The sequence below is a fragment of the Athalia rosae genome, chromosome 1 (assembly GCF_917208135.1).
Source record: "Athalia rosae chromosome 1, iyAthRosa1.1, whole genome shotgun sequence".
In the NCBI taxonomy this organism is placed as follows: Eukaryota; Metazoa; Arthropoda; class Insecta; order Hymenoptera; family Athaliidae; genus Athalia; species Athalia rosae.
The window spans coordinates 27,120,087-27,144,574 of record NC_064026.1 but is presented as its reverse complement, the minus strand read 5'-3'; the positions used below and the strand labels follow the sequence as shown (position 1 = coordinate 27,144,574).

The window sequence follows — 24,488 nt, the reverse complement described above, 5'->3', positions numbered from 1 at the left end:
GGCTAGCGTAGAGTAGAGCACTCGTAATGCGAGAGAGGGTGGAGTTTTTGGTAAAGCTCGCGTTTCGCGGAGCAGGAAGTAATAGCTGGACCTAAAGGGCTTGAATTTTGATCCCGCACCATCCACCCTCTGCTATGCAGCTCTCCTACCAACTACCGAGCGAATCAACGGGGATAGATTTTTTTTCTCTTTTTGTATGCTATCCGTACACGTGTAGGTATACCTAGCATTGTCGTCTCTGGTGCGGAACTGCTCTTGTTCTATACAAGTCCTTCGTTATTATAATAAGGCCGAGTTGTGATACTCACTATACCTACTTATCAACTCATTCACGATTTTTTAACCGAGAACTTATGATCCGCTCGAGTACCATTATTATTCAACATCTACTTGTCGTATTGGTCGTATGTACATAATAAATACAGAACAGTTCTTCCCGTTTTTTATCACATAATATTTCAAGTATATGAATCGTAGCAACCGTGTTTTCCACGGTACTTTTCATTGTCTTGCAAGCCAATCTAATTAAATTGAAAGTACCATCAAGTATCATCTTTTAACATTATTACTTTCTTTTCTTCATCAAATAACAGAAACCTACTATCTTTCTTGTCACCATAAAGGTGATGAAGCTTAAGGGAACAAAGTAATCGTAACAGCGCGTGACGAGAGTCTTTGAAAAATAATTTTTGTAATATGGAATTCTCGGGACAGTTATGCAAAATTACATGGTCTTTGTCATAATTTATACAAATGTTGCCCATGGGAATGAAATATTCACCTATATGCAGGGTACACATTCTCAAGCAAATTAGGAATACTCCGTGCTTTCATCTTACTCACCAACCATATTTATTTGGAGTCGTTGGCGCGGAATATCAGGGAACTGGAGAATCAAGCGGATGGTTTCCAAAGAGAAGGTCCTCGCTGTGGGCTGTGTAAAGCTGCTGCTAAAGGTTAACCCTGTTTTAAATAAAAAATTTGACAGGGTTAAGGGTAAAACAAGATTACGGAGTCAAGAGAATCAACGAAGTGTTAAACGCCCGTTCTCTCTTCTCCCCAACTTTTATCCCCATTGATGTAAGAGTCAAATTATTATGCGTAGATAGTCTACTGATCGATGAAAAGAGATCCGCAAATCAACGTTCAATTACCCCTCCATTTATAGACGTACTCGCTTGAATAAGGATGGAATTTAACGAGTTAATTTTCAGTACATAATAATAAAATAGACGTAAAACTCGCGAGTGCGATGTGAGAGTAGATTGAGTATAACTAGTACAATGATCATTAGGGGTTGGTAAAACTTTTAACACCGCGATAGCTGTGGGGTATTTGAGACCATAATTGAGGATGATTCCTTTTCTCACCGACCCGTACGATTCATACGTGTGAAACTGCGTGAATATTCTCTTGTATACAGTACACACGCGTATCCACGGTCGGAACTAAATGGTAACGTATATCATAACGAACTCTGAAACGTGTAATGAAATAACTGATGATCATACGTGATTCAACTTGAAGTCCTAGTCATTTGTCACACTTTATACATAACGTATAATATACAACACGCTTATTCTTAACAACTTCCAGACTGTTCACCCGCACCTTCGAATTTCAAGGGCGAAGCCTCTGGAATACGAACCCGCATTTTTTTCCTTTTACTTACGTTCCTTCCTGATTTTTAGAGGCTTGTACACAGAATATTCTAATCAATTTTCGTCCTCGCGCTGACGTGAGAATGAGGTATCCTCATTACCATATGGCACGTATCCGCAGCGAAAAGGTTTCGGCTGTAATATCGATATCGGTGATGGTGAGTACGTTAAGTACCTGCCATAAGTACCAACTGGTTTTACCGAGTAGTAGCAGATACGAGAGCGACTGGTAGCCTGCGGGCTACCTCGTCCAACTTGGCTAGCTTCCAGTATACCTCGACGTTGTGTCGGTCGACACGAAGACCATGGCAAGGTCACAGCGGTAGGTATAAGCTACCGTAAAGCACCCTTGATGAAGTAGAGCTGAATTTTTGTGAACGAAAACTTTCCATTCAGGTTCTCGTATGTAATGTCTAATAAGCCCACTCCATCTTTATTAAAATTTTCGGCCGCTCGAATCCGCGATAAGTCCCGCATGTAGCGAAATATTCCTCCAGGGTAGCGGCTCAGTACCGGGATGAGAGCATTTATCATGTAAGTAAAGTATACCTACGTAATACCCGAGAATTAATTAGATAATGAGCCCATCGTAAACAATTCTCCTCCACTTCTCCACCATCGCCGATCCGCCGCAGCAGCCGGAAACTCCTTCGTGGTTTTTCAATCCATAGCCGCACGCGTTTATCCCTGATGTACAATCGTGTACGGTTATTGTATTGTAATTTAAGTTTCAACCGTGTTGGTCAAGTTTTTTCTATTATCGCCTGAAATATAACTTTTCGAGTTCTACAGCGTCCGCAGAATACCGAGCTCGATGATTGGAATTGAAGGTACAAGAAACGACGAAGAAACTATTTTTATTTCAGCTCTATCCCATGCCTTCGAAGTCACCACCGCCGAGAATATTGCCGACGATTCATCAAGCGCAACTATACAACGATTATCGTTTAAATGCTAATCTACGTGATTAAGTCTTTCCGTTGTACACGGGCACACGTATTCTTACTTTGCCTCGTTTATATTGTAGCTATATACCATTATGTGCACCGCGGGGTTCTATTACACGTCGACATTTTGTTTTACTACTATTATAATCTGCAGCTAATTGCAGTTATGAGTTTCAGTTTCGCTTCATTTGTTATTCTGTCTCTAAGTCTTTCTACTTTATGTTATCGGTCGAACTAAAATATACCGAACGACTATCCACGTGTATGATAATTTCTCTTTTATTTTAATTATTTTCTAATTGATTGTATCGGTATGCGTCGAAGAAAACGAGATCGTAACATACGCAGATATAAAAGATATACTCAAATGAAATAACGTTAGGGAGTGAGCTGATAATAAATAGAAAATTTATTCACCATACCCTGCACTCGCCGATCGTTGTGTGTATACCTATAACGGTTAAACGTATAATATACTTACGTATATAGGCAGCGAGAACTCGTTGCGAGGGGCCGAATGAAAAGAAGAGTAGGATGGTACTTATTCACTTTCGTCTTGGTGAAACTCTCCCCGCACATTTCCTCCGCCCCTAAAGCAAAGAGAGGAAGGCAGTTTTTGGTGCGGTCTACACGGAATACATGAAAACTGGGGTATGGCTCGAAACGAATGGTAGTGCGGGGCGGTGTAGCTGCTGGGGGTAATATTTGGAGGTAAAGTAAAGCGAAGTTTGTCACAAACTCAGCTGCGCGTTTGATAAATAGGGAATTTATGCTACCGTGTTTTTTTCACTCGACAGTTGGGCGAGTAGCTCCTTCTATCTACGCTCATAAAATATAAATATATATATAAGGTATATTTACTCATGGATTATATGTACCAAAAATTATTCACTTCACTCTATAATTTATATCATGTCTACCGTCATATCGTATTTTCAACTATTCGGACACCTACTGCCACGATCGTTATGATATACGCGGTGGAAGGCATCGCGATGACGTATCCTATATAAGGTCCATGAACAAGGGTGGTTCCTCGGGTGATTCGCCCAACTCGTCGCTCTTTCATCTGCTCACAATCAGTGCCGGTTTCTTTACGGCTCGGTAAACGTGTAAAAGAGCTTTCGAAGTAATGTGTACACACATGCCTGTATGTATACGTGGAGTATCCCAGGAGTCAATGGGAAATAAATATACAGGGTGATTCGCTCTAATTAAGATGAAGCCCGATTTCTTAAACACGAAGAACGACACAAAACCCTTTTTTTTATCCTGCAGGATTTGAAAGACCATTTGACTCTGAGCAAAATGTACTATTTCAAAAACTAAAATTGACCTTTTGCCGACCCTGGTGACACCACCTGGGTCGATTTTCGTAACAGAACTTTCTTTCCTCCTTTGAACTCGATGACTGTTGTATCAAACTTTTTTTTTTTAGTCGTTCTCCGTCCCCGAGAAACCGGGCCTCATCGATCAAAATGAATTACACCGTATGTTAGCTTGGGTATACAAGTATGTTTAAACTAAAGTCGTACAACCGCTGCTCCTGAAGAGCATCGGGATCTCTCGATTGATGTCAGATTAAAAGGTCCTGGTTCCTCTGGGATTCACTTAGGGTTACATTGGTAAATGGTAAACGTTAAACGGTGGCTGCTCCAACTACTCCGTAAGGTCGTAAGGGTTGAGAGATATGCGAGGTATGCAATGTGACATCGTACGTTAAAGCGGTGTAGTTTCATGCAACGAATACACCCTTAAATACTTACGACATACTCGAGTCGCCCGATATGAATGGCCGTCGTTTGATCGCGTTTCGATGTAAATTGCTCGGCGGTCCAGCTGGTACAGCTATAGGTACACGTATCTATGACCCGACGATATTCACCGAATTAAGAAGCTCCATTCCAATTCACCCATCGTCTCTTTGTCAAGATCACTTTGCTCGGTGAACCCGAAGCTCAAGCTCAACCTTTCTCCGCGTTCGAACTCTTGAAGGCTTTCGACTTTACCCCGTAGTGGTATTATACCTGTATAAGGAATAAAGCTGCCGCCGCCGCTACCGATGTCGATGTGGGGGACCACAAAGATTTCCCCGGTTTTCAAGCACGTGCGATTGTTTCCAATCTCGATTACGGGTTTTTTTTTCTCCACTTTTTTTCCCTCCTTTCTTCTCCTTCTTTTTCATTTCGCTCACCTCCTTTCTTTTCCTTCGCTGATTTTCTTTGTCGAATCTTTTTATCCCCACTTCCCGCTGCAGTTATGCGGTAACACCATACCGTATACAGCGATAAAATGTTCAAGTATTGTTCCATACATACCCGTTCACGCTTCGATATTCACAATTGTCGGAATCCTTATTCAACGTTGTTCTAAAATTTTCTAGTCATATAGGTATAATGGTTGCTTTTACATCGTGCGACGTAACGAATTTCAACACAACCGCTGGGCGATTTCACGCCTCGCATACGGTTACGTGTACGTACAATAGGGTGTTTCCTTCTCCTACCCAAAAATCCAATACTTCACAGTAGAAGAGGAATATCCTTGTTGGAAAAAAAATTCTAATGTAAGTGAATTAGTGGCTTCGCTCATCCGAAAATTCGATTTTCCATTTGAATAACACAAGAAACTTTTTTTGGGGTTTCCACTGGATTTTTCGGTTCTCAACAACTTTTTTGACTTGATTTTTTTACTTATGTAACGTGTACGTTGAACGTGTGGTGGTTAGTAAATAGGTAACTACCCCTGTACAGTTAAAACACGCGGAAACGCGAGCTCAACTGTATGAAGCAAGAACAATTTGCAAGATTACACGTTATACGAACCGTGTATGGCATATTCTTCGTCAAATGGGACACTTTATTAGGTCGACCTCTCTGATGTTCGTTGCACTTATTGATCGGAAGGGCTACCCCTATTAATTACCTTACAATTACCGAGCGAATCTTTTCGATATGCATTGGGGAATTGCATTCTTATTGCGGTAAATAACCGCACGAATATTTTTCGATCGGTTTCACCGTTTTACAATTTTTTTCCCCGCAAGAGGTGTCGCACTTTGTCGATTTTTTTTCTGACGAGAAAAGAACTACAGGAGGGGAACCCCCGCTGATCCGGATCTATCGCCGCGAGCCTTTTGCTGCACGCGTATGATTGCTCACCTGTCCGCGCAGCGAGTGTGCCCGTACAATAGACCAACGCACCATTTTTCGTTTCTATTTTCTGTCTAGAATTCAGAATTAACTTGGCATGGTATTTTATCCTGCTGCAGACGTGCGGTTGTATGTATATACGTGAATAATATTGATGAAATATATATGCGTTATTTTTTTTAACAATGAATATTTTTGATCGTATAAATGACTGAAAATTTGTACCTACGTATTTTTCCAGCTTTCATGCTTTGATTCCCATTTCGATTCAGGGGTATATATATACGGATCTTAATATACATAGGGTATTTGCTCGTACATAGTTTGTGAAATAACTGTTGCGTATGAAATTGACAGAGCGGATATATTCACGTTTCAATGCGCGATGGGTATTCGGAATTATTTTTCCATACAGAAATAAAGAGGATCTAAAGCTATTCCTTCCTCGAGGGAAAGGTCGAATTTCCGTGTCCTTTCTCGATGAATAAAAAGAAAGAAGAAAGGGGAGGAGGGGTAGGGGAAGGAAACTTAATGCCTCCCGTCATGCCCTTTGGTGCCAATTAGATATACTTATCTGCCCACGTATAAAAAAATTAAAAATCATCATTTCTGCGTGGGATTTGTTGCATTCTGGATGAAATGTTTTTTTTCCTAATGGTTTTCTCGAGTCTCCCGTTTTTCTCTGCCTGCCCCTATGCATAAACAAAAATCCCATTATACCGTACAACAGAGATACAATTTTTGTCGTTGCAGCTACTGTTCTTTTCGTGTAGAATACCCATGCGAAATGTAGACTTGCAGCTTTATTTCGAACCAATCCAAAATACGAATGTGCGATACTGCAATGTTGACTGAACACTGCTGCAATCTGAAAAGCCACTTTACGATCTGCTGCTATACGTATACATATACTGTACGTACATGGCAGGACTCTTGAGTGGGATAAAAATGAAATTACGAAAAAATGCACTTCTAGTCAAATTCTCCTTTGACGTTTGTTACTTTAATATTATTTTCATATATTTATTGTTCAAACAAACTTTATAAAAAGGATTTTAAACCACACCGCTGCAGTGAGGCGCTATAAAACCTCGAGGTTCGGTCAAAACTCCAGCCACTCTTTGAGTGGTACTCGCTTTACGTAGAAATTAGTAGAGGATGATTATTTTCGTAGCTTTAACGAAAAGAAAAACCAACGAAAAAACTTTCTAGCTGAAGTTTATTTATTTATTTCCGTAAATGTGGCAGTCTAAATTAATTATCCCCACGCCGCACCGTTCGTGGAAAACTACTACCCTATACAGCACCACTTTGGTATACAAAATTTATTTTGATCTTTACTTTTCTCCCTTCGCTATACCCTCGCTCGACTACCTGCTCGGTTATCGGTCTTTGCCCCTTGGCCCTCGGTCCTCTCAAAGCTCGTCTCTTTTCAACCCTAATTGCAGCGCTCTTCATTTATTTTCATTAAGGGATCGCCCGGCAGCTTCGGGCTCGTTCCTGGTTGGCTGGTTGCACTTCCCCTTCTAGTCGTAACAGTTCGCGTTACTCGTGCACGGGCATTATAGTTCGGTTAGCTCGTTTGATAAAATTAGACGCCATGACACGACGCCTCGTACTGGTGCCGCAAAACTCCCGATCGAATATAACTGATTGTGAGAGTCGACGCGCCGATTTTTCTCCGATCGTTACGTACGTACGTACCCACGCGTCTTTTAGTCTCTCGATTCTCGCTCATTATACACGTTTTAATGAACAAGTAAGAGCGGTTCAGAAGTTTTCTTCGTATATATGACCGTAGAAGGAAGAAACGTCGTTTCGAGGCGTCGCTTTGAGGTGAGACACGTTAACGAGCAGCCGGTAGAATATCTGTTTCCGACAGTAGAGCTCGAAGACTTATCTTTGTTTCAAAACCCCGACGTTGCTGCGGCTTTCGAGTCTACCTTACGGATTTAACGATCAGACTCTCTCTCGTACTGATGAGCGTGCTCACCTCTAGCATCGGGTTGTAGGTACTTCCCGGATATCTTACACCTCGTAACCGCGTGAGACGAATTTTGTTGGAAAAAAAAAAAACTAAATAAACCAATTGAAAATAAAACAAATCCAACTCGTACCCGGCAATGAACGTACACCCCGCGGCGTTCGATGATAATCAATTACGTTTATACGTACGTACGATAATTTCAAGCTTGAAAATGTGATTCGGATACATTTAGAGATCAGATGAGCTTTCAATGCCGGTTAAATAGCCGCATGTATGTACGTGTAACACAGCTATTACTTGAAAAGCTCCGCTATAGAGTTATATGCGTACGTACACGTATATCGCAACGATACGCGATCGCGCGGTAGACGAGGGGTTGAAAAATGAGGCGTATTCGGGAACGCGGCGGCGTAAAGGGCGGTGGGGGCAGGGGGCAGATGATGATGAACGGGAATATTGAAACGAAACGAACAATATGCACGTATACCTATAGAATTCGTACCCGTGTAGGTATAACGCGCACGTATTCTACCGAAATATATATATATGCGTATATACATTTGTACAATATTTCCAGGTGTGTATACCTATATACATCAATCCCGCGGCGTGCAGCGTACCTATATTTAGCATCCCTACGTTCATATACCTATGTATATGTATATATATATATATATGTATAATATATATATATAGATGGTTGATGTAACAGCAGGTTGGTTTCCACGATAGAGTGCAGTGACATAGATTCGCATATAAAGTGAGCTTCTGCAGGTTAACATCGTGCATCGCAGTTTCATGGCGATCATCCTATCCATAGTGTATATACGTGTATGTATATATATATATGTATATTTTAGTTCTACCATAAATGCACTGTCGTCGTACATCATCATATCGCTCTCCAAATACGTTGCGGTGTTTCCTAGGCACGTGCACCCTTCATTATTGTTGGGAAACTACTAGTGTACCCTCCTTTATACATATACATGTGTATGTACAACCTCCGCGAACGAACATCTCATCAAAAACCGCTCGTCGTCTACCTATATAGGTATATATACGTGGGGAGCTTCGCCCCCGATTCTCGAATCAGCCCTTAGGTGAATAACTTTTAAATGCGCGCAAAGATATCGATCGCGATTATTATGCCGGACATACTTTTTCCTCCTCTCTCTATTGATTTTCATTTTATTTTTTTCCACGAGAACACTCTCCTTGGCTCCGAGTTCACGTTCATTAATTACTAAAGCCTCTGTAGCTTTGCCCTTAATTATTCCGAAGGGGTAAAGCAGATAGCGAAATAAGGGTACGGATCGAAGGGCGCGGGGGCAGGAGATCGGTTGCTGATACTCCGTCGAGTTACTTTCGTAGGATGTATCCTTTGCCGCCGTGTTACCAAACCTTCGCTCGTGGTCCTAAGCCCTTACTGGGTGTGGAATTTCACACGGTGATATCGAATACACCCCGACTAATACGGTTCCGCGCCTCACCGCGGGCGACCTTGATATTATTTAGAAGGTTAATTCATCATCGCAGGAGTATCGTGCAGCGAACCTTGAGAACCTGTTGAAATCGGTGGTAACATTTTTCATGCTTTCCTTATTTCGCCCTCCTAATTTTTTTTAACGATACCGGATTTCGTTTGATTCTGTATCAAGGCTGATTGATACGCTGAGAAAAATTATCCACGATACCGCGAATTGATTTCATGCACAATTTAGATATTCTACCAAACTAGCATTGCACGCTCGCGTCGTATTTCATTTCGTTCGTCGTTTGAATTTTTAAACCGTAATTGTTTCTGAAATTTCACATCATTACGTTTCACACGCATGTTGAAAGATTTTTTTGTCGATCTAAGAATTCTTCCGATCGAGATATCTCAATATTTCTGCTCTGAAAAACGAAAAACTACTAATAACTCAATCAATTTTATAGATAGATTAATTTAACTTACGAATTCGGATTCCTGAGCTCAAAATACATCAGAAAAGCATGGGAAACTCAAGAAAAAATTTTTTTGATTTTTGACCCCAAAATGGCAAAAACTCCAAGGGGTACCCCTTTAGATTTTTTCAATTTTTGACCAAAATTTTTTATTTTTTAAATTTAATTGTATGGCACTTTTCTTACGTATTTTGACCTCAGGAACACGAATCCGTTGGTCAAATTGAGCCACGAATTTTTCCCATCGAGATATCTCGATTTTTCTGCTCCAAAAAGCGAAAATTTGGCGATAACTCGATCAATTTCATAGATGGACTAATTTGACTTGTGAATTCGGATTCCTGGGCTCAAATTACATAAGAATAGCATATAAAATGGAATATTTTTTTTCGACCCAAAATCGACAAAATTTCAAGGGGTACCCCTTTGGATTTTTTTGATTTTTGGACCAAAAATAAAGTGTTTTTAAAATCGATCTCAGGGCACTTTTCAAACGTATTTTGACCTCAGAAACACGAATCCGTCGAGTAAATTGAGCTACGAATTTTTCTCATCAAGATATCTCGATTTTTCTGCTCCAAAAAGCGAAAAATTTGCGATAACTCGATCAATCTCATAAATAGATCAATTCGGCTCCCAAACTCGGATTGCTGATATCAAAATATTCAAGAATACCATAGAAAACCTTACAAAAAAGTAATGTCGAATACCGGCCCCAATTTTGAGAAAAATCTAAGACTACACGCTTGGTCTTTTTCGAAGAGGATCATCAACTTTTCAGAATGGGATAATCAGAGCTTTTTTCATGAGATATATGGGGCATAAGATCGAGTCAACAAACGTCTTCTATTGCATGTATATCAAGTGCGATAAGAATTGAGGAAGCATTCATCTCAACATTTGTTTTTTCATTCTTCTTCCATAACTTATTTTTTTTTTTTTTTTTTTTTCGCTCCACAAGTTACGAATCTCTTTCAAAGCTTTTTCCAAATCGATACCATCCCCCCTAAAAATTTTTGTTTCCGTTATCCGAACGCGCCACGGTACACGAATAAAAAGGTACGAACCATTGACGTAATTTTCCATTGACGAAAGCCACTCACGCTCGAACTCATTCGTCAAAATATTATACCACCCTCCGCGATATTACATTGTCTAAAACAAGGGAGGGTAAAAATATCTGAATGAACCAACGGTGTACACACTACGCACGTTAACTAGCCCACTTCAATTTTATATCGGGTATACGAATGCTCCGGGCAATTACCAATTCAAAGTCCATCTTGAAACCGGCAACCCTTGAAAATCGGGTGTTCTCTTCGCCTGCAGTATATTTTACTACCCCCGCTTAAAATTGAGCGGTGTAATTTTTTTCTCCTCAAGTTCTCTTTATCCCTCAATAATTAATTACGACCTCTTTTTTTTCATCGTGAAAGCGGTCGATGTTCGACGATTATCATCATCATCGTTCGCGCGAGGTGTAAATTATTTCCGTTTGTGCATGCGTACGGTCTACTCTTTTGAACAGAGTGCATTATCGCGACCTTTTTCCATCCGGTGACCGACTCCCGGAGTGAAATAATAGCGATTACTTGGGGATTCTCGCCTCTCGTTGCATAGCGATGCACCCGGCGTCTCTCGGTGCCCCGCAGCCTCTGCGTCTTCGGTTCGTCTTGAGCGTGTAACGCGCGTGCGGGAGTATTGGAGCGTCGCGACGCCCCGCGTCGGCTAATGTTCTTTAATGTGTGGGAGTCTGGGGGATGTGGCAACGTTGTGTTTACCCCCACCTTATTTTTCCGAAAACATGCGCGCGCATTTCACCCACCTCGTCATCGGGTACCGCGGTCAATACTCCAGGCGTCGCGACGGGGAAAGCACGCTACCAGAGCCAGTTGGTAGTTGGTTCACCCGTGAGTGCTCAGCGTGCAGCTAGCCCAACATCGCGGTTGTACGCGGCGTACATAAAATACGTATACGGAGTAAATGCCCTGTACATATATTTATTAATCTCATATACATATATATATGTATGCATATATAAATGTATATACGTACGTAAGGGAGGAGGGGCATCTGGTCGCAATACCTCCATAAATATACACTATATATGCTTACCAATTACATAAACGTGGGTTGATCCTTCGCTTATATGGAGGGTGCTCCGAAACTTCCGGTCTGAAAGATTGTTGTTTTTTTTTTTCTCTCAACAGATTGAAGTATATATATATATAGGAAAATTTCGATTGTACAACAACACGACTGTTCATCCCTCGAATTTTACCGAGGGTTAAAATCTCGATAAATCTCACGCGGTGGTTTGAGATGAATATTTCAAGCGCCAAGTGCACTATGTGATTCGTTACATGTACCGAGTTCGTAATCTCTGCACCTCTTACTTAGCACTCTGGGTATATTGCCGGTGTCGTAATAATTATACATATATATATATATATATATAGCCTGTATTCGTCCGTGTTATTAATATTCGTGCGAAGTTATCAGTATTATTAATCTTCTCATTTCACGTATTGCGTCAATCGAAAAGTCAGTGGTGATCCGCCAAGTGCAGAACTTCTGCGGTACAGTGACAGCGTTGAACCACCGTGCAGGATAAGAAGATTGTTAGTGTTAGTTACGTTGCGTTACGTTGCGTTGTTGTTATACTGTGATCACTGTGTTTTGGGGCAGATCGTTTGTGCGGAGATACTGCTCCGGTTTATCTTACTGTAACGAGTGAAGCAACCCCCTCCACCTTCGCCTTTATCTTCACCTTATCTCGGCTCACACCTTATTTTTATTGTCCTCCTACCTACGACCTTGCCCCCCGGCGTCTGTATTCCTCGAATAGTCAAAGAGGTTCTTCATTCCTCTTCACCAAAAGTGGAGAACAGATATTATGTGTGTTCTGAACTGAGCATGTTCGCCTCCTCTGCCAGCTATCGCCACGCAGCAGCCGGCCTCATGGATATATGGATATTCTTCTTCGCTATTGCCGGTGAGTTGTATTTATTCGGAGTACGTCATTGTCCAGAGAAACCGAGACCTTCTTCGACGATCACGATCGAATTTTCCAATTCTCGTCTTCATCTCCGTCCACATCGACTTCTCATCCCAACGAATCCAGACTCGTCCGTCCGTAACTCATGCGCTCACCGAATACCATGCGGTTGACGCACTACGAACTCTGTCGCGTTACGTTACCTCTACTACACACGTTTGACGTAAGGTGTACATGATCTCCACGACACGTGGGAATTTGCATACGCGATATTTTGCACCCCACTCCTCAACCAGCGGTCACACATTGCCGGTAGTGTACGCAACGTATCTCCTCGAGTCAATCGATTTCTGTCCATCGATTAACGGACCGCTGGTTTCGTTTTCCTCTTTCTATTTTTGCTTTTTCCCTCAGACCGATAAACGAGAACAGTGCAGTGGTCCAGATATATTCTACCCGCACTATCGAAGATGAATGAACCGGTTATAAAATAACAGAGCGCTGTGACCGGGGATATATATATATATATAAATATATATTGAAGAGACAATGAAAATTTACATGGCCTCGGAAATAAAATGCAAATACTTGTACGGGGGATTAAATATCGTGACATTTGAAAGACCTGACGCGTTCGAAAATTCGATACCAGCCGTACCGTATACAGCATAGGCGGCGATCGTGAATCTTTTTTGTCGGAATCCCGAGGGATGTTTTTCGGTGGACCGTACGCCCCCCTCTGTCTTCCCGTAGGCATTTTAAAAATACCACCGACTCTTCTTCCCCGGGTTCACACGAGGGTGACGAACACGAGGAATCAGGAAGAGGGTGTAAAAATTTCGGGGAATCACCCCGCGCGCGTAAATCTACCTCACAGGTTCCCGTACGATTTCATCGTCTGAACTCCGAATTACGACCGTGTCGAGATACGCCAAAGTGGTTGGTTCGTGAGATCCTCGGAGGTAGAAATGAAAAGTCGAGTCAAAAAGGACTCGGCTGACAATGAGTCATTTACACTCACGTTTACGATGAGAATCTACGGTGAAACTTAATTGCCATCGACTTTCCTTCCTGCACTCCAGTTGTGTGTGTATACATTTACCGCAGGAGTATCGGTACCTATGTAAAGGAGTCCCTTTCGAGTCCTTGAAGTTACCGTCCTGCAGGATGCCAGTAAATGGTATGTTTGAACCGCTTCTACTTTATACGAAAGGGAAGAAAATATAAGCAGCTATGGCGCCAGTAGAGGAGTACGGGGCGAGGGTCGTACACCGTATAACGTACCTATACTACCGTAACTTTGTAACAGATGGTCGACATCTTTCGGACCTGAACGACCCTCGAAACGCTTTCATTTTCGCATTTTACCCCGGTCTACGAAGATGAAAAATGAAAAAAAAAAGACAAAAAATTGGAAGAAGATCCAGAAAATCACTGTTCTCTACAGGGTATGATTTACCCCAGGCTGGTCGGTTCTTGAGAAACGTTTCTCACATTCGAACCGCAGGAATAATTGTCTGTTTAAGACATTAAAGTATAATCTCATATGCGGTTGAAGAAACGGACGGAATGGGAAAAGTAAATGAATATAAAACTAGTCGACGGGGTTTCGTATCTCGGCAGTTCGTATGCAGATATACGACATAGCTCGGTTATCTTTGTAATTAATTATCAAATGAACTATCGAGTGGTACCAATTGAAGTTCGTTCGCTGGTATATACCTATGCACTTTATATACCCACGTGGAAAATAAATTAATGATCGTCGGGGGCGAACTGCTTTACTACCCGACTCTTATCGCTGCCTCATACCTGATCTTTTAAATATTACATTTACCACTCAGAGAGAGTCATTCTAACTAACCAACCAACCGGCCAACCACCTGGACCTACCTGAAACGAAACGGCGTTCTGTTCACTCGGCCCTGAAGAGATAGCGTTAACCGCACGTATTACGTCCCCGTGTCTACCGAGTGCTCTTCTTTCAGGTGTCCGCGGGAAAAAAGGGATAGTCGCGGTTATAATTGGACCGAATTCGAAATTGATAGCCTAGTTTCGGACGAAGTCGTTCCGCCAAATTCGAAGTCGTTTCGCAAATCTCGCGAGAGCGGACGAGCGAATCGAAACGTTGAATTCACCGGCATCCTACGTTACGCGGACGGTTAATTGAACGGGTACACCCGTTAAATGTAAATTTACACCGCGATGCAGCGGAGGAATGCTTCGAAGCGTAGTGGCTCGGCTATATTCTGCACCGACACGTTTCATCATTGAGATAATGAGACGACGATGTGGTGGTGGTGGTGGTGGTGGTGGTGGTGGTACGACGGAGAGGAGACGTGATTTCGGTAGATTGGAGATCACAAATGAAACCCAACGCCGTCGATATATAAACGGGTTTGATTGCCGTCTGGCATCTAGCCTCCTCATATCGCACTTCTATAATACGAATGTGCTTTGGAAATTGGAGTTTGCGGTTAGAGAGAATCTCCGCCGCGCAGTTGCAATGAGCCGCGCATCCACCGTACTAAAATAATTCATACCGTGGAAAATAAGATCGATTGACGAGGTATAATACCGAGGAGATGACGGTCGTTTTCGATAATTTCGACAAAATATGCGTGGAAACATCACATCTCCGACGATATTTCGTATCGCTTTACGTTCATACGGCCGTACGTACCACCGTATGAACGTATAATTACGATCTTGAATACTTTTACACTCCCAACGTCAATTCGCGTTTAAACTGGGCCACGCATTTCTGCTGTCTACGTCGACCCCGTGATTATATTACGTTGGTTTGTACATACGTACGTACGTACGTACATGTAATACGATATAATTATGGCGGGAGTGTTGGAGCTTCGATGCTTTTAGTACTTGTCGTGACCTCTCGCTTATGAAATTATGACACGCAGCAACGGCAGCGGAGCAGCTCAAGAGTTTCGAGGAAAGGCGTTATCGTACGAACATTATCGTACACCTGGTGTGTGTTCATAGAATAATAACGTTATTAAAAAATAACAATAATAACGAGGATAATACTATGAGGGAGTCGCAGTCGCAGCGGGCGAAATATAACGTTCGTGCATAGGGTCACGTTTTCCATCGATCGACGAACGGAGGGAAAGACGACGTGTAGACTCCGTCAGTTTCGACGAGCTTCCAGTCGTTTTTGGGGTAGTTTCAAGGTAGAGGTAGAATACGACCTGCCCTCCCTTTCGCCTATACCGCCATCCACTCGGTCGAAGAATCAATAGCTTCGCAAAGAAATTTACCCCGCTGTATACGACGTGCCTCGAGTGAATTCTCGATTTCCCATATCCTGCCGCTCATATACAAACGCGAATGCGTTTCATTTCATTTCATCTTTGTAGTTTCGTTGCAGTCCGTTCGGTGAAATTACAGGAGACTATCGCCTCGCGATCTCTCTCTTTCTTTTTCCCCCATCTTTGTCTTCATTCTTTGGTCAGATCGATCGATGAGAGTAGTTGAAAAATGAAATAGATAAAGAAGAAGAATAAGGTCAGGGTTGGTGGATAAGGTGTGTAATTAATTGAGCTTTAATTAAAATTTCGATCAACTTTACGCTACGTGGAGGTGAGGAAATTGGAAGTGTCACTTTACTCCGGAACCCCAGCTTCTTCGAAACCATTTTCCATCACCCTCGGCTCTCTGACTGCTGTTAAGTCCCATCTTTTTCATGCTGCCGTATTTTCTTTCTTCCTTTCTTTCTTCCTCTTTTTCTTTCTCTTCTTCTTTTTTCCTTCTTTCACTTTCCTCGCGGGACTGAGAACTGGTCCTCTTATCCGTTATCAAGATTGCAGATTGTCTTCTAGACGAGACAGGTACGCGCGGGGTGTCTGGCAGCTGATGATTTTATATTTTTCACGAGTCCTTGCTTCCTTCTCCTATTATTCTTATTCATTTCTCTTCTTCAATAATATATTTCATGCCCCCCCCCCCCTCTCCCATTCTTCAATTTTTTCCCCATGTTATTTCTGTATAAAGCGTGCCGACCTGGTGGGTCGCATAAAAGATTTTCCCTGCGCCGTAGTTGCCCTCCAGCAGCAGCAGCAGCAGCAGCTGGCCACCATCTTGAGTCATCTATAGGAAATCTGCTCGTCAAAATAGAAGATGGCCAGGATATTTCTTCCTTAATATGTTAGGCGATCCAGGTCGCTTGTCAACAACTTTACTCGTACATGTTCGACTCAGCTGGATCGTGTACATATGTATACATGCTGTATGTAAATTCACATGGACTTGATTTCGAGAAAAATCTATTCGAGTAACTTCGAATCAATCGAAACAGTTGCACTAGACTCTGAACTACCAAAATAATTTCCACTGTTCAAAGGCAATTCCATAAGAACACGTGACGGACGTTATACATTATACATCCTTATTTTCCGTTGTTCAAGGAGCGAAATATCGTAAGAAAAAACACAAGCGATATACGTGTATAAATTTTAGAGAGGTGGGAAAGAATGTAGATAAGAAAAAAAAAATGAGGAAACGGGATGATAGTAAAATAACTAGCGAGAAAAGTAGCTGGTAGAAGGTGGGAAAAATAAAGAAAAGAAAAAAAGTGGAAAAAGAGCTAGAATCGCAGCACCCAGAGGGACGATACACAGCACCTTCCATCATCTATACATTCTGATCTGCGGTATACCTACTGTAGAGAAGAATGTGAGAGGAAAGCAAAGATGAAAGTTGAAAGAAATAGAAGGAAGAAAAAGCAATAAGTAGAGAAAGAAAAGTGCGAAAGGCACGGCGAAAGAAAGGCGAAAAAGGGGGATTACCCGTTGTCGATTCCCGTCTGCCATCTCATACGTCAAATCCGGTAGGATTTGTGAGCCGACCACCTTCAACGGCAAGCAAACCCCAAATCTTCAAAACGCCCACCTATATCTCGCATACACCTATGAGAAAAAAACATGCAAAGCTTTCTCCCCTCTTGTCCTTCTCCATCGTTCCTTTTCGATAGAACCAACAAAAAAAACAAAAAAAAAAAGGAAAATGAGAAATTGTGCTCAGCGTACTGCAATATTACACGTAAAATACATTTCTAGTCTCCGAAGACGTCACGAAATCAATTACGTCGGTCATACTTTTACGCCCGATTCATCGATTCGCTTGTTTTATTACCCCCTTATCGGGAATTACACTTTTAATATCAACGTCTCGCGCTTGTTGGAAGGAAAATATACGCGAATCTTTACGATGAAAAGAACTCGAGAGAAAATGAAGTTATCCCAAGAATTCGAAGGAACGAGATAAATGAAACTATCGTACGAATCGGTGCGACGACGGGGGAAATCTGGGGACGAGGGAAAAATAAAGATGACACTACGGCGTTCTTACGTATCGACTGTGCGCTTGTACTCGGAATTTTCCATGAGAGTGCATGGATAACGCTGTCGGCGGTAAGACCGTCTGAAACAGCGGAGGTACGTACGTACATCCAAGGAATGACCAGCGTATATTAAATTGTTTCCATTCCACGGATATGGGGTTACCGCAGCCGAAGACGTCGACGACGAGGAGTACGACGACGTTGGCCAAGGGGTCGAGTGCACGTGTAGCTAGACGTGAAACGCGTACGTATGAAATACATATGTAATAACGCACATACGCCTATACGTATATATATATATATAGAACAGAAAATACCTCGGCTGTGGGATACTTGAGGTTACACGCTCCGACTGTTGGAGACGTTGGCGCGGGGTCGTCTTTCATTGAATTGCCGAGCACGTGATCGGAAAATCTCGAGGTTTCAAATGGCTGCTGGACAGGTATCTCGAGTCCAGGTTTTTCAACATCGTTAAAAAAAATAATCGTCCCAAGTCTCGCGTTCTACTCCATAAAACACCGTGAATACTACCGCGTATTTTATCTTCACGTTTTTTTACTCGCGGGAAAGCCTGCTCCGAAGGCTGCTGGATTTCGTTGAATTGTAATCACTGCAGTTATCCTTCGGACGAGATGACGATTCCGAAGAGAAGCTGGAAAATATTTTTCATCCTTCGCCGAAAGATGATTTTATTCGCCGGCAGAAATATATTATATTTCATGTACTACGTATACGGGCTTATGTTACAACGCTGCGACGGCACGTAGTACGAGCTTATTTTATTCTGGATCTATCTTATTACAGACACATAGCGTACGTACATGAACACCGTCTAAGGTAATACCTACGTGCTTATAAAGTGGTGTAAGTTTCACGCGATTTGTAACTGTGACAACTGAACGGTATGAAGAGGGTGACGGTATAGCCGTCCAACTTTACCTGGCTATTTCATCGACTGCCGAATACGTGATCGGAAAGTTTTGCCATTTGAACGCATAAAAAAGAAATAAGAAATAAAAAAAAAAAAAAAAAAAGAGAGGAACAGAAAAATAAAAGAAGTAAAACGAATAAGAAAATGGAAATTGTGAGAAGTGTGCGATATCCGCGCACACCTGCGACTCGGATTATATTCTTTCTTCGTTTTTCGAATCGATATTTTTTCGGTTTTTTTCTTTTTCAGTTTCTCATCGTTTTCAGATCGAAGGAGATACCGCTCCAGGAGCAGTAGCGGTAATACCGCAATGAGTGAGGAAAACGGGGAAAAAAGTGAAAACGAATCCACCGTAATACGCTGTAGAATGGAATACGCGAATATTTTATTTTCTCCGTAGGATGCAAACGTTACACAACGCGGCTCGAGATTAATCGCATAGCGTAATAATCTATAACATACAATGGTTTCGGGAAGAAACCGCGAACCTTAATTCAAAAAGAATTCTCTCTCTTCTTCGTTTTTTCTTTCGTCGTTCCTCTTCTCTCAACAGCGTTAATTTAATTGGTAGCTGTAGCAGCCACGTGTTACGGTTACGATAATAAAATATAAGTGGGGTCATCGGGTGAGAGAAAAAAAGGTATATGAATACATTACGGAGGTTTGGCTCTGGTTCAGCTTTTTGGCTGGGCTCTATTGATCGTTTGGCATTTTTCCTTTCTTCTACATTTTTCTTTTTTTCGAACTCATTTTTTTAACCCCCCTTTCCTCTTCCTTCTGTCCTCTCTCTCTCTCCCTCCCTCTCTCAATTTCCCTCCGTTTTGTTTCTTTTTTTTTCCCCTTACTCGTTTCCTCTCTTTCTCGCCGCTTGAAGAAAACCTCGATTTACGACTACGCCGTTTTATTTTTCGGCCCTTTATATTCTTCATTCCCGCATACATACCACCGTGGCGCACGCACGTACGCCACACGTACAATACGTTCACGTTTATAAGGTCACGTCGTATAAAAATTTAAGCTCCCACAAGCCACCGAGTAATTGGTCCCTAAAGCTTAGAGACACAAACATATGTGTGCAGGTATATCCTGTACGTACAATATATACATACAACACGGACGGGAATCGAGTCTCGAACGGACCACGCAACCTCGATGACCAACGGAGAGAGAGAGAGATCCACTCGCGATCGAGAGAACGAATAAATAAATAAATCAACATTCTCTTCCGCTTCTTCATCGCGACTTCGATATCGGGGATTACACCCCGTTGAATTACGATATCATACTTACGGGACAATCACATCTCGAGGACGAATTTGCGAGATGAAGTAAAAAAAGAAAAAAAAAAGAAGAGAAACTAGAAATAGGTTTGGCGGCAGGTGCTGCAGGGTCGGGGGCTAGGGACTCGTCGAATCCGAATCCCCGGCACTGCAGGTATACATCCGATGCAGGCGCGTGTGCGAGAAGTTCTTCGAATGGTCGTATACGAGCCGTGTTCAGATTCCGAGAGAAGAAGGTCCAGCTGATTCGGGGGCTGGATCCCCGCTGGGTATCTCGGTCCTCGAATCGCTCTTCGCTCACCGAGCAGGTGTGTTCGAAAGCGGGCGAGCGGGCGAGCGGCGAGGAAGAAGAAAGAGAATCGAGGAAGGGAGAGGAACTCCATCCACCGCTACGCGCACCGCGTAGGTACTTCGAGGCCCTGCACCTTTCGAGTTCTATTGCACACCGCGGGCACACAGGTATACATATATCGGTACCACTCGAAACCAAAGGAAAACCTGCGCCGCGCAGGACTTGTGAACTGTGAGTCCGACGTAAGCGGCAGGTAGATGCGGAGGATCGCATTGTTCGCGTGAGCATGCTCGTACAGCGCTAAGTTAACGCCTGAGGTAATGAGGTAAAGGATAAGGTAAAAGCGGAGCCGGCATGCACGTCCTCTGAGCAAAAGTGTGAAGTGCGGAGTATACGGAGGAATTCAACGATCGTAAAAGCGTATGTATGCGTGTGCTCGCACACATTGGAGTAGGCTAGGCGACGCGATGGATCAAGCATTAATATAGTTGCTTACCTGCCTCCCGCAGCACACCACGGCGCAGACCACGCGCCGTACTAATTTACCTGTCGTTTTCCACGCAGGTATATATGTATGTATTCCACGTTTCGCGTACGTATAAATAGAGATATATATATATATATATATATAATATATCCCTACGATCCTGCGTAACAACCTACCAGTTTGACACGAGCTGCCACCGCTGCTGTTGGCAGAAGCCGCGGAGTTCACAGAGAATAGTTTCACGTATACGTAATATTCCGATGAACGACGGAGATCAGAAGTTGGGGGAACAGAAGCCTCCTCGGCGTACATGTACATGTATATATCCGAATTCTTCGACGATTCGAACCGTGCCGTGATCACCGTAGAACTCGACACGAAGAAAATAGGGAAACAAGAATCCGGGGTCTCCCGTTTCTCCGAGTTGAAATTCTATTATGCATCCGCGAAAATTAATTTTTATTCTCACGCCGCATGCACCGTAACATCTGCTGCACCTGCTGAACTTCCGTTTTGCGGTTAAAGTATTATTAGCGATGTTCTAGTTCGCGTTGAACCGTAGGGATTGGAATAACCACGCTGCGATAATAGTCGAAACGAGATGAAAATCTTAAACGATTTCCTATGCGAGGCGTCCCGACGGTCGTGGAACGTTCTCGCCCACCGCCTTCTGAAAAACTTCAACGCTCCGAACCCTGCCCCTCGTTTTTTTTTTTCTTTTTTTCTTTGTTTTTCTATCGGTGTTCCATTTAACATAATTAGGTTAATCATTTTCTTCTGATATTATAGACGAAATTGAACTCTCCATCGGAGGTCGATGACCAGCCCTTGGTTCACGCTAGCTTCCGGTTAGATCGACGTTTCGATACTTGGCGAGTGTATACGATTAGGCTCGTTTTATCTATTAGTTTTCTTTTCTTCTTCATTATCGTTATAATGATCTTTTTTCTAACATTTTTCCGCCGCCCGTATCTCCGTTGCTTCGGTAGCGTACAGTACAGAGGCTCGTTATCTCGTTTTGCTTTTATTTCGAGAGATATAATTTAGGAGGCTCGGCACGCCTCGATCGAAGTAAGATTCTATCCTCGATTGGGTGTTTTTAAATCAAGTTGACGAGTGGAACCGACCGTGCAGTTATACGTACGTATTCGTGTGTGTGCGTCTATATAATTTATGTTTTCAGTACACAGCCGTAACCGTAATAAGTTTTGCGAAGTACCAGCGGGTATCGCAGAGTCTCTGTTTCGTACCGATAATTCAATTGTCGTTGAAACGAGGGCGGTGAAGACCACGTTGAGATAACGATTGCCAATTATTTCTTTTCTATCGATGGATCGTATACATAGAGTAAGATATGAGTAAATTAGACCATCGTTGGAGTAAAATTAGATCGGAGAGTCGAGTGGAGAGTGGTAAGTGAAAAGCTCGGGCTGAAATCTGCGGAGTGTGTTGAAGAGTAAAAAGAAAAGATAAAGAAGAGAAATGGTTGAGTTTTTCACAAAAGGATGTGAAAAACTATTCTCAAGTCACGCGACAAGCGTGGGTTAGTACTATACGTAAGGTATATTACATGGAGAGTATAAGGCAAACTCGCGAACGTTTGCTCTGCTCGATAACCGAGTGGATTGTGTGTTTTAAACTGTCTGGAAGAGCGAGCGTGAGAATAAGAGGAAAAGATAAAAATAAAAGGACGAAAGTGTTTTCAAGTTGAATTAGGACTCCTACTCGGTTAGTTGCGTTTGGCTCGGTGCCATTATTTTCTCTTCTTATCTTATCAAAAAAAAAGGCAAAATCCGTCGCGACGTTTAATTCCCTCCGAATAAAAGAAACTCGTTAATCGACGCCCCGCTATTGAGTTTTTCGAACGATTTACCACCTTATCGCGGCACACGTCGAGTACATATCATTTCTTCGACGTGAACCGAAGAATTTCGACGGAGATGCCGGAGCCGCCGAGTAACACGGTTTTACATCGCCGATGTTCGTCGCAGCGTGAACGGAATACATTGTTCGCGTGCAATTCTCGTCTAGTCTTTCCTCTCCTCCGCAGCAGCTGGAGTGTATTAGAAATCCCGAGGCCCCCCAAACAGCGTTGACAAACCTCCTGTCAGGGGAAGAGTGAAATTTACATGAACCTGTAGCAGTTCTACTAGGTTCAAGTGGTAGGAGAGGAGCCATCTACACGCGGCGTGTAGATGGTGGTACATTTGTAGTAACATTCCGCGCGGAATCCCGACGCTTTCCACACATACACAGCCCGTGAGATTGGCGCGAAAAGGAGAGAAGGTGATAAACAGGACGTCTGCTCGGATTCCCACGGGAAATGCAAAGGCTCGCCTCATCCGGTAGGGCCAAATGACCTATATACCTAAGCAGACCCATATTCGGCATTTCTAACCGAATTCCACCCTCTATATATTATTCCTAGAAAAATCGCGGTCTCGTTACCTCCGATCCCAGAGGAATGAATATCTATTCCCGGGTTGTTAGGAGGATATCACGACACGTCTGCCTACCTTGCAAGGGTTACTTCGCGAACCTCCGAATAAATGGCGGTCATAAATTCATTTTTTTCTCTCTCTCTAGTTACGTGGTTGAATTTTCTTGAAGATGTGAAGAACGTTTTTGGCCAAAGTTGTGGGAAATTTGAAACGTTACAAACGCGTAAAAGATAATAATTTCACACAGGTGGTAAGACAAGGAACTGAAGATGGGAGAAAAAAATCTAGTCGGTCGGATAGATTCGCCTCTCCTGTAGGGAAAAGATATCATTTCTCCTAGCTACGTGTATTGCGAACGTGACATTTTTTTTTTGGTCTCACTTCACGCGTATAAGTCTCCTCTTAAAATTACTTTACAGCTGATTTACCGATCGACTAATTTCGCAATGTTTCTTCTGCAACGAATCGTACTTGTATTTATACGACTGCGCATATGTACGTAATGAATGTTATATGGCTAAGTGGAGAAACGATTTGTCATTCGACGATGACGTACGGGTGGCTAAACAGGTCGGAGTTATGGGTCGTATTGTATACCTATACCTTACGTGTTTATATATACGTAATAAATATCATCCGGTGTATGCGCGGTGCATACGTACGTGTATATGGACTGGCCAGCGGACGAGAGTTTCTTACAAGTGTACGTACACGTATTTCTGTACAAATGAATATGGACCACATGCGTATGGATATGTATAGACCTATATAGTCGGAGAACTGCCGTCATGTTCGTATGATCGATGTGATTGATATACATACACCTATATAAATCTCTGCCGCGGTGACGTGTATTATAAAAACACACAATGCCCAGCTTTGTATACGTACATGAACCCGTAACGTTCGCGGTGATTTATCTGTAAAAAATACGGGCATAATTAGGCCGTCGAAGTAACGTGGAAGAAAATCGGCGGAGACCGTTTCGTCAAGGAATTTG

At 42.6% G+C, this 24,488-nt stretch overlaps 1 protein-coding gene across 6 annotated transcripts in view; it reads left to right on the top strand.

Annotated features, from left to right (window-relative positions):
- The first annotated feature begins 11,584 nt into the window (after nt 1-11,584).
- The window catches only part of LOC105683476 (transmembrane protein 132E), a 168,297-nt gene continuing 155,393 nt past the window's right edge, over nt 11,585-24,488 (top strand). For 3 of the 6 annotated variants that reach the window (XM_012396090.3, XM_048648880.1, XM_048648877.1), the window contains exon 1: nt 11,586-12,692. In XM_012396090.3, the coding sequence (XP_012251513.2) occupies nt 12,614-12,692 (79 nt within the window). In that variant the 5' untranslated portion in view covers nt 11,586-12,613. Of the gene's footprint in view, nt 12,693-24,488 lie in introns of all 6 variants that reach the window. The other 3 variants (XM_048648878.1, XM_048648879.1, XM_048648881.1) reach the window with 3 other exon arrangements.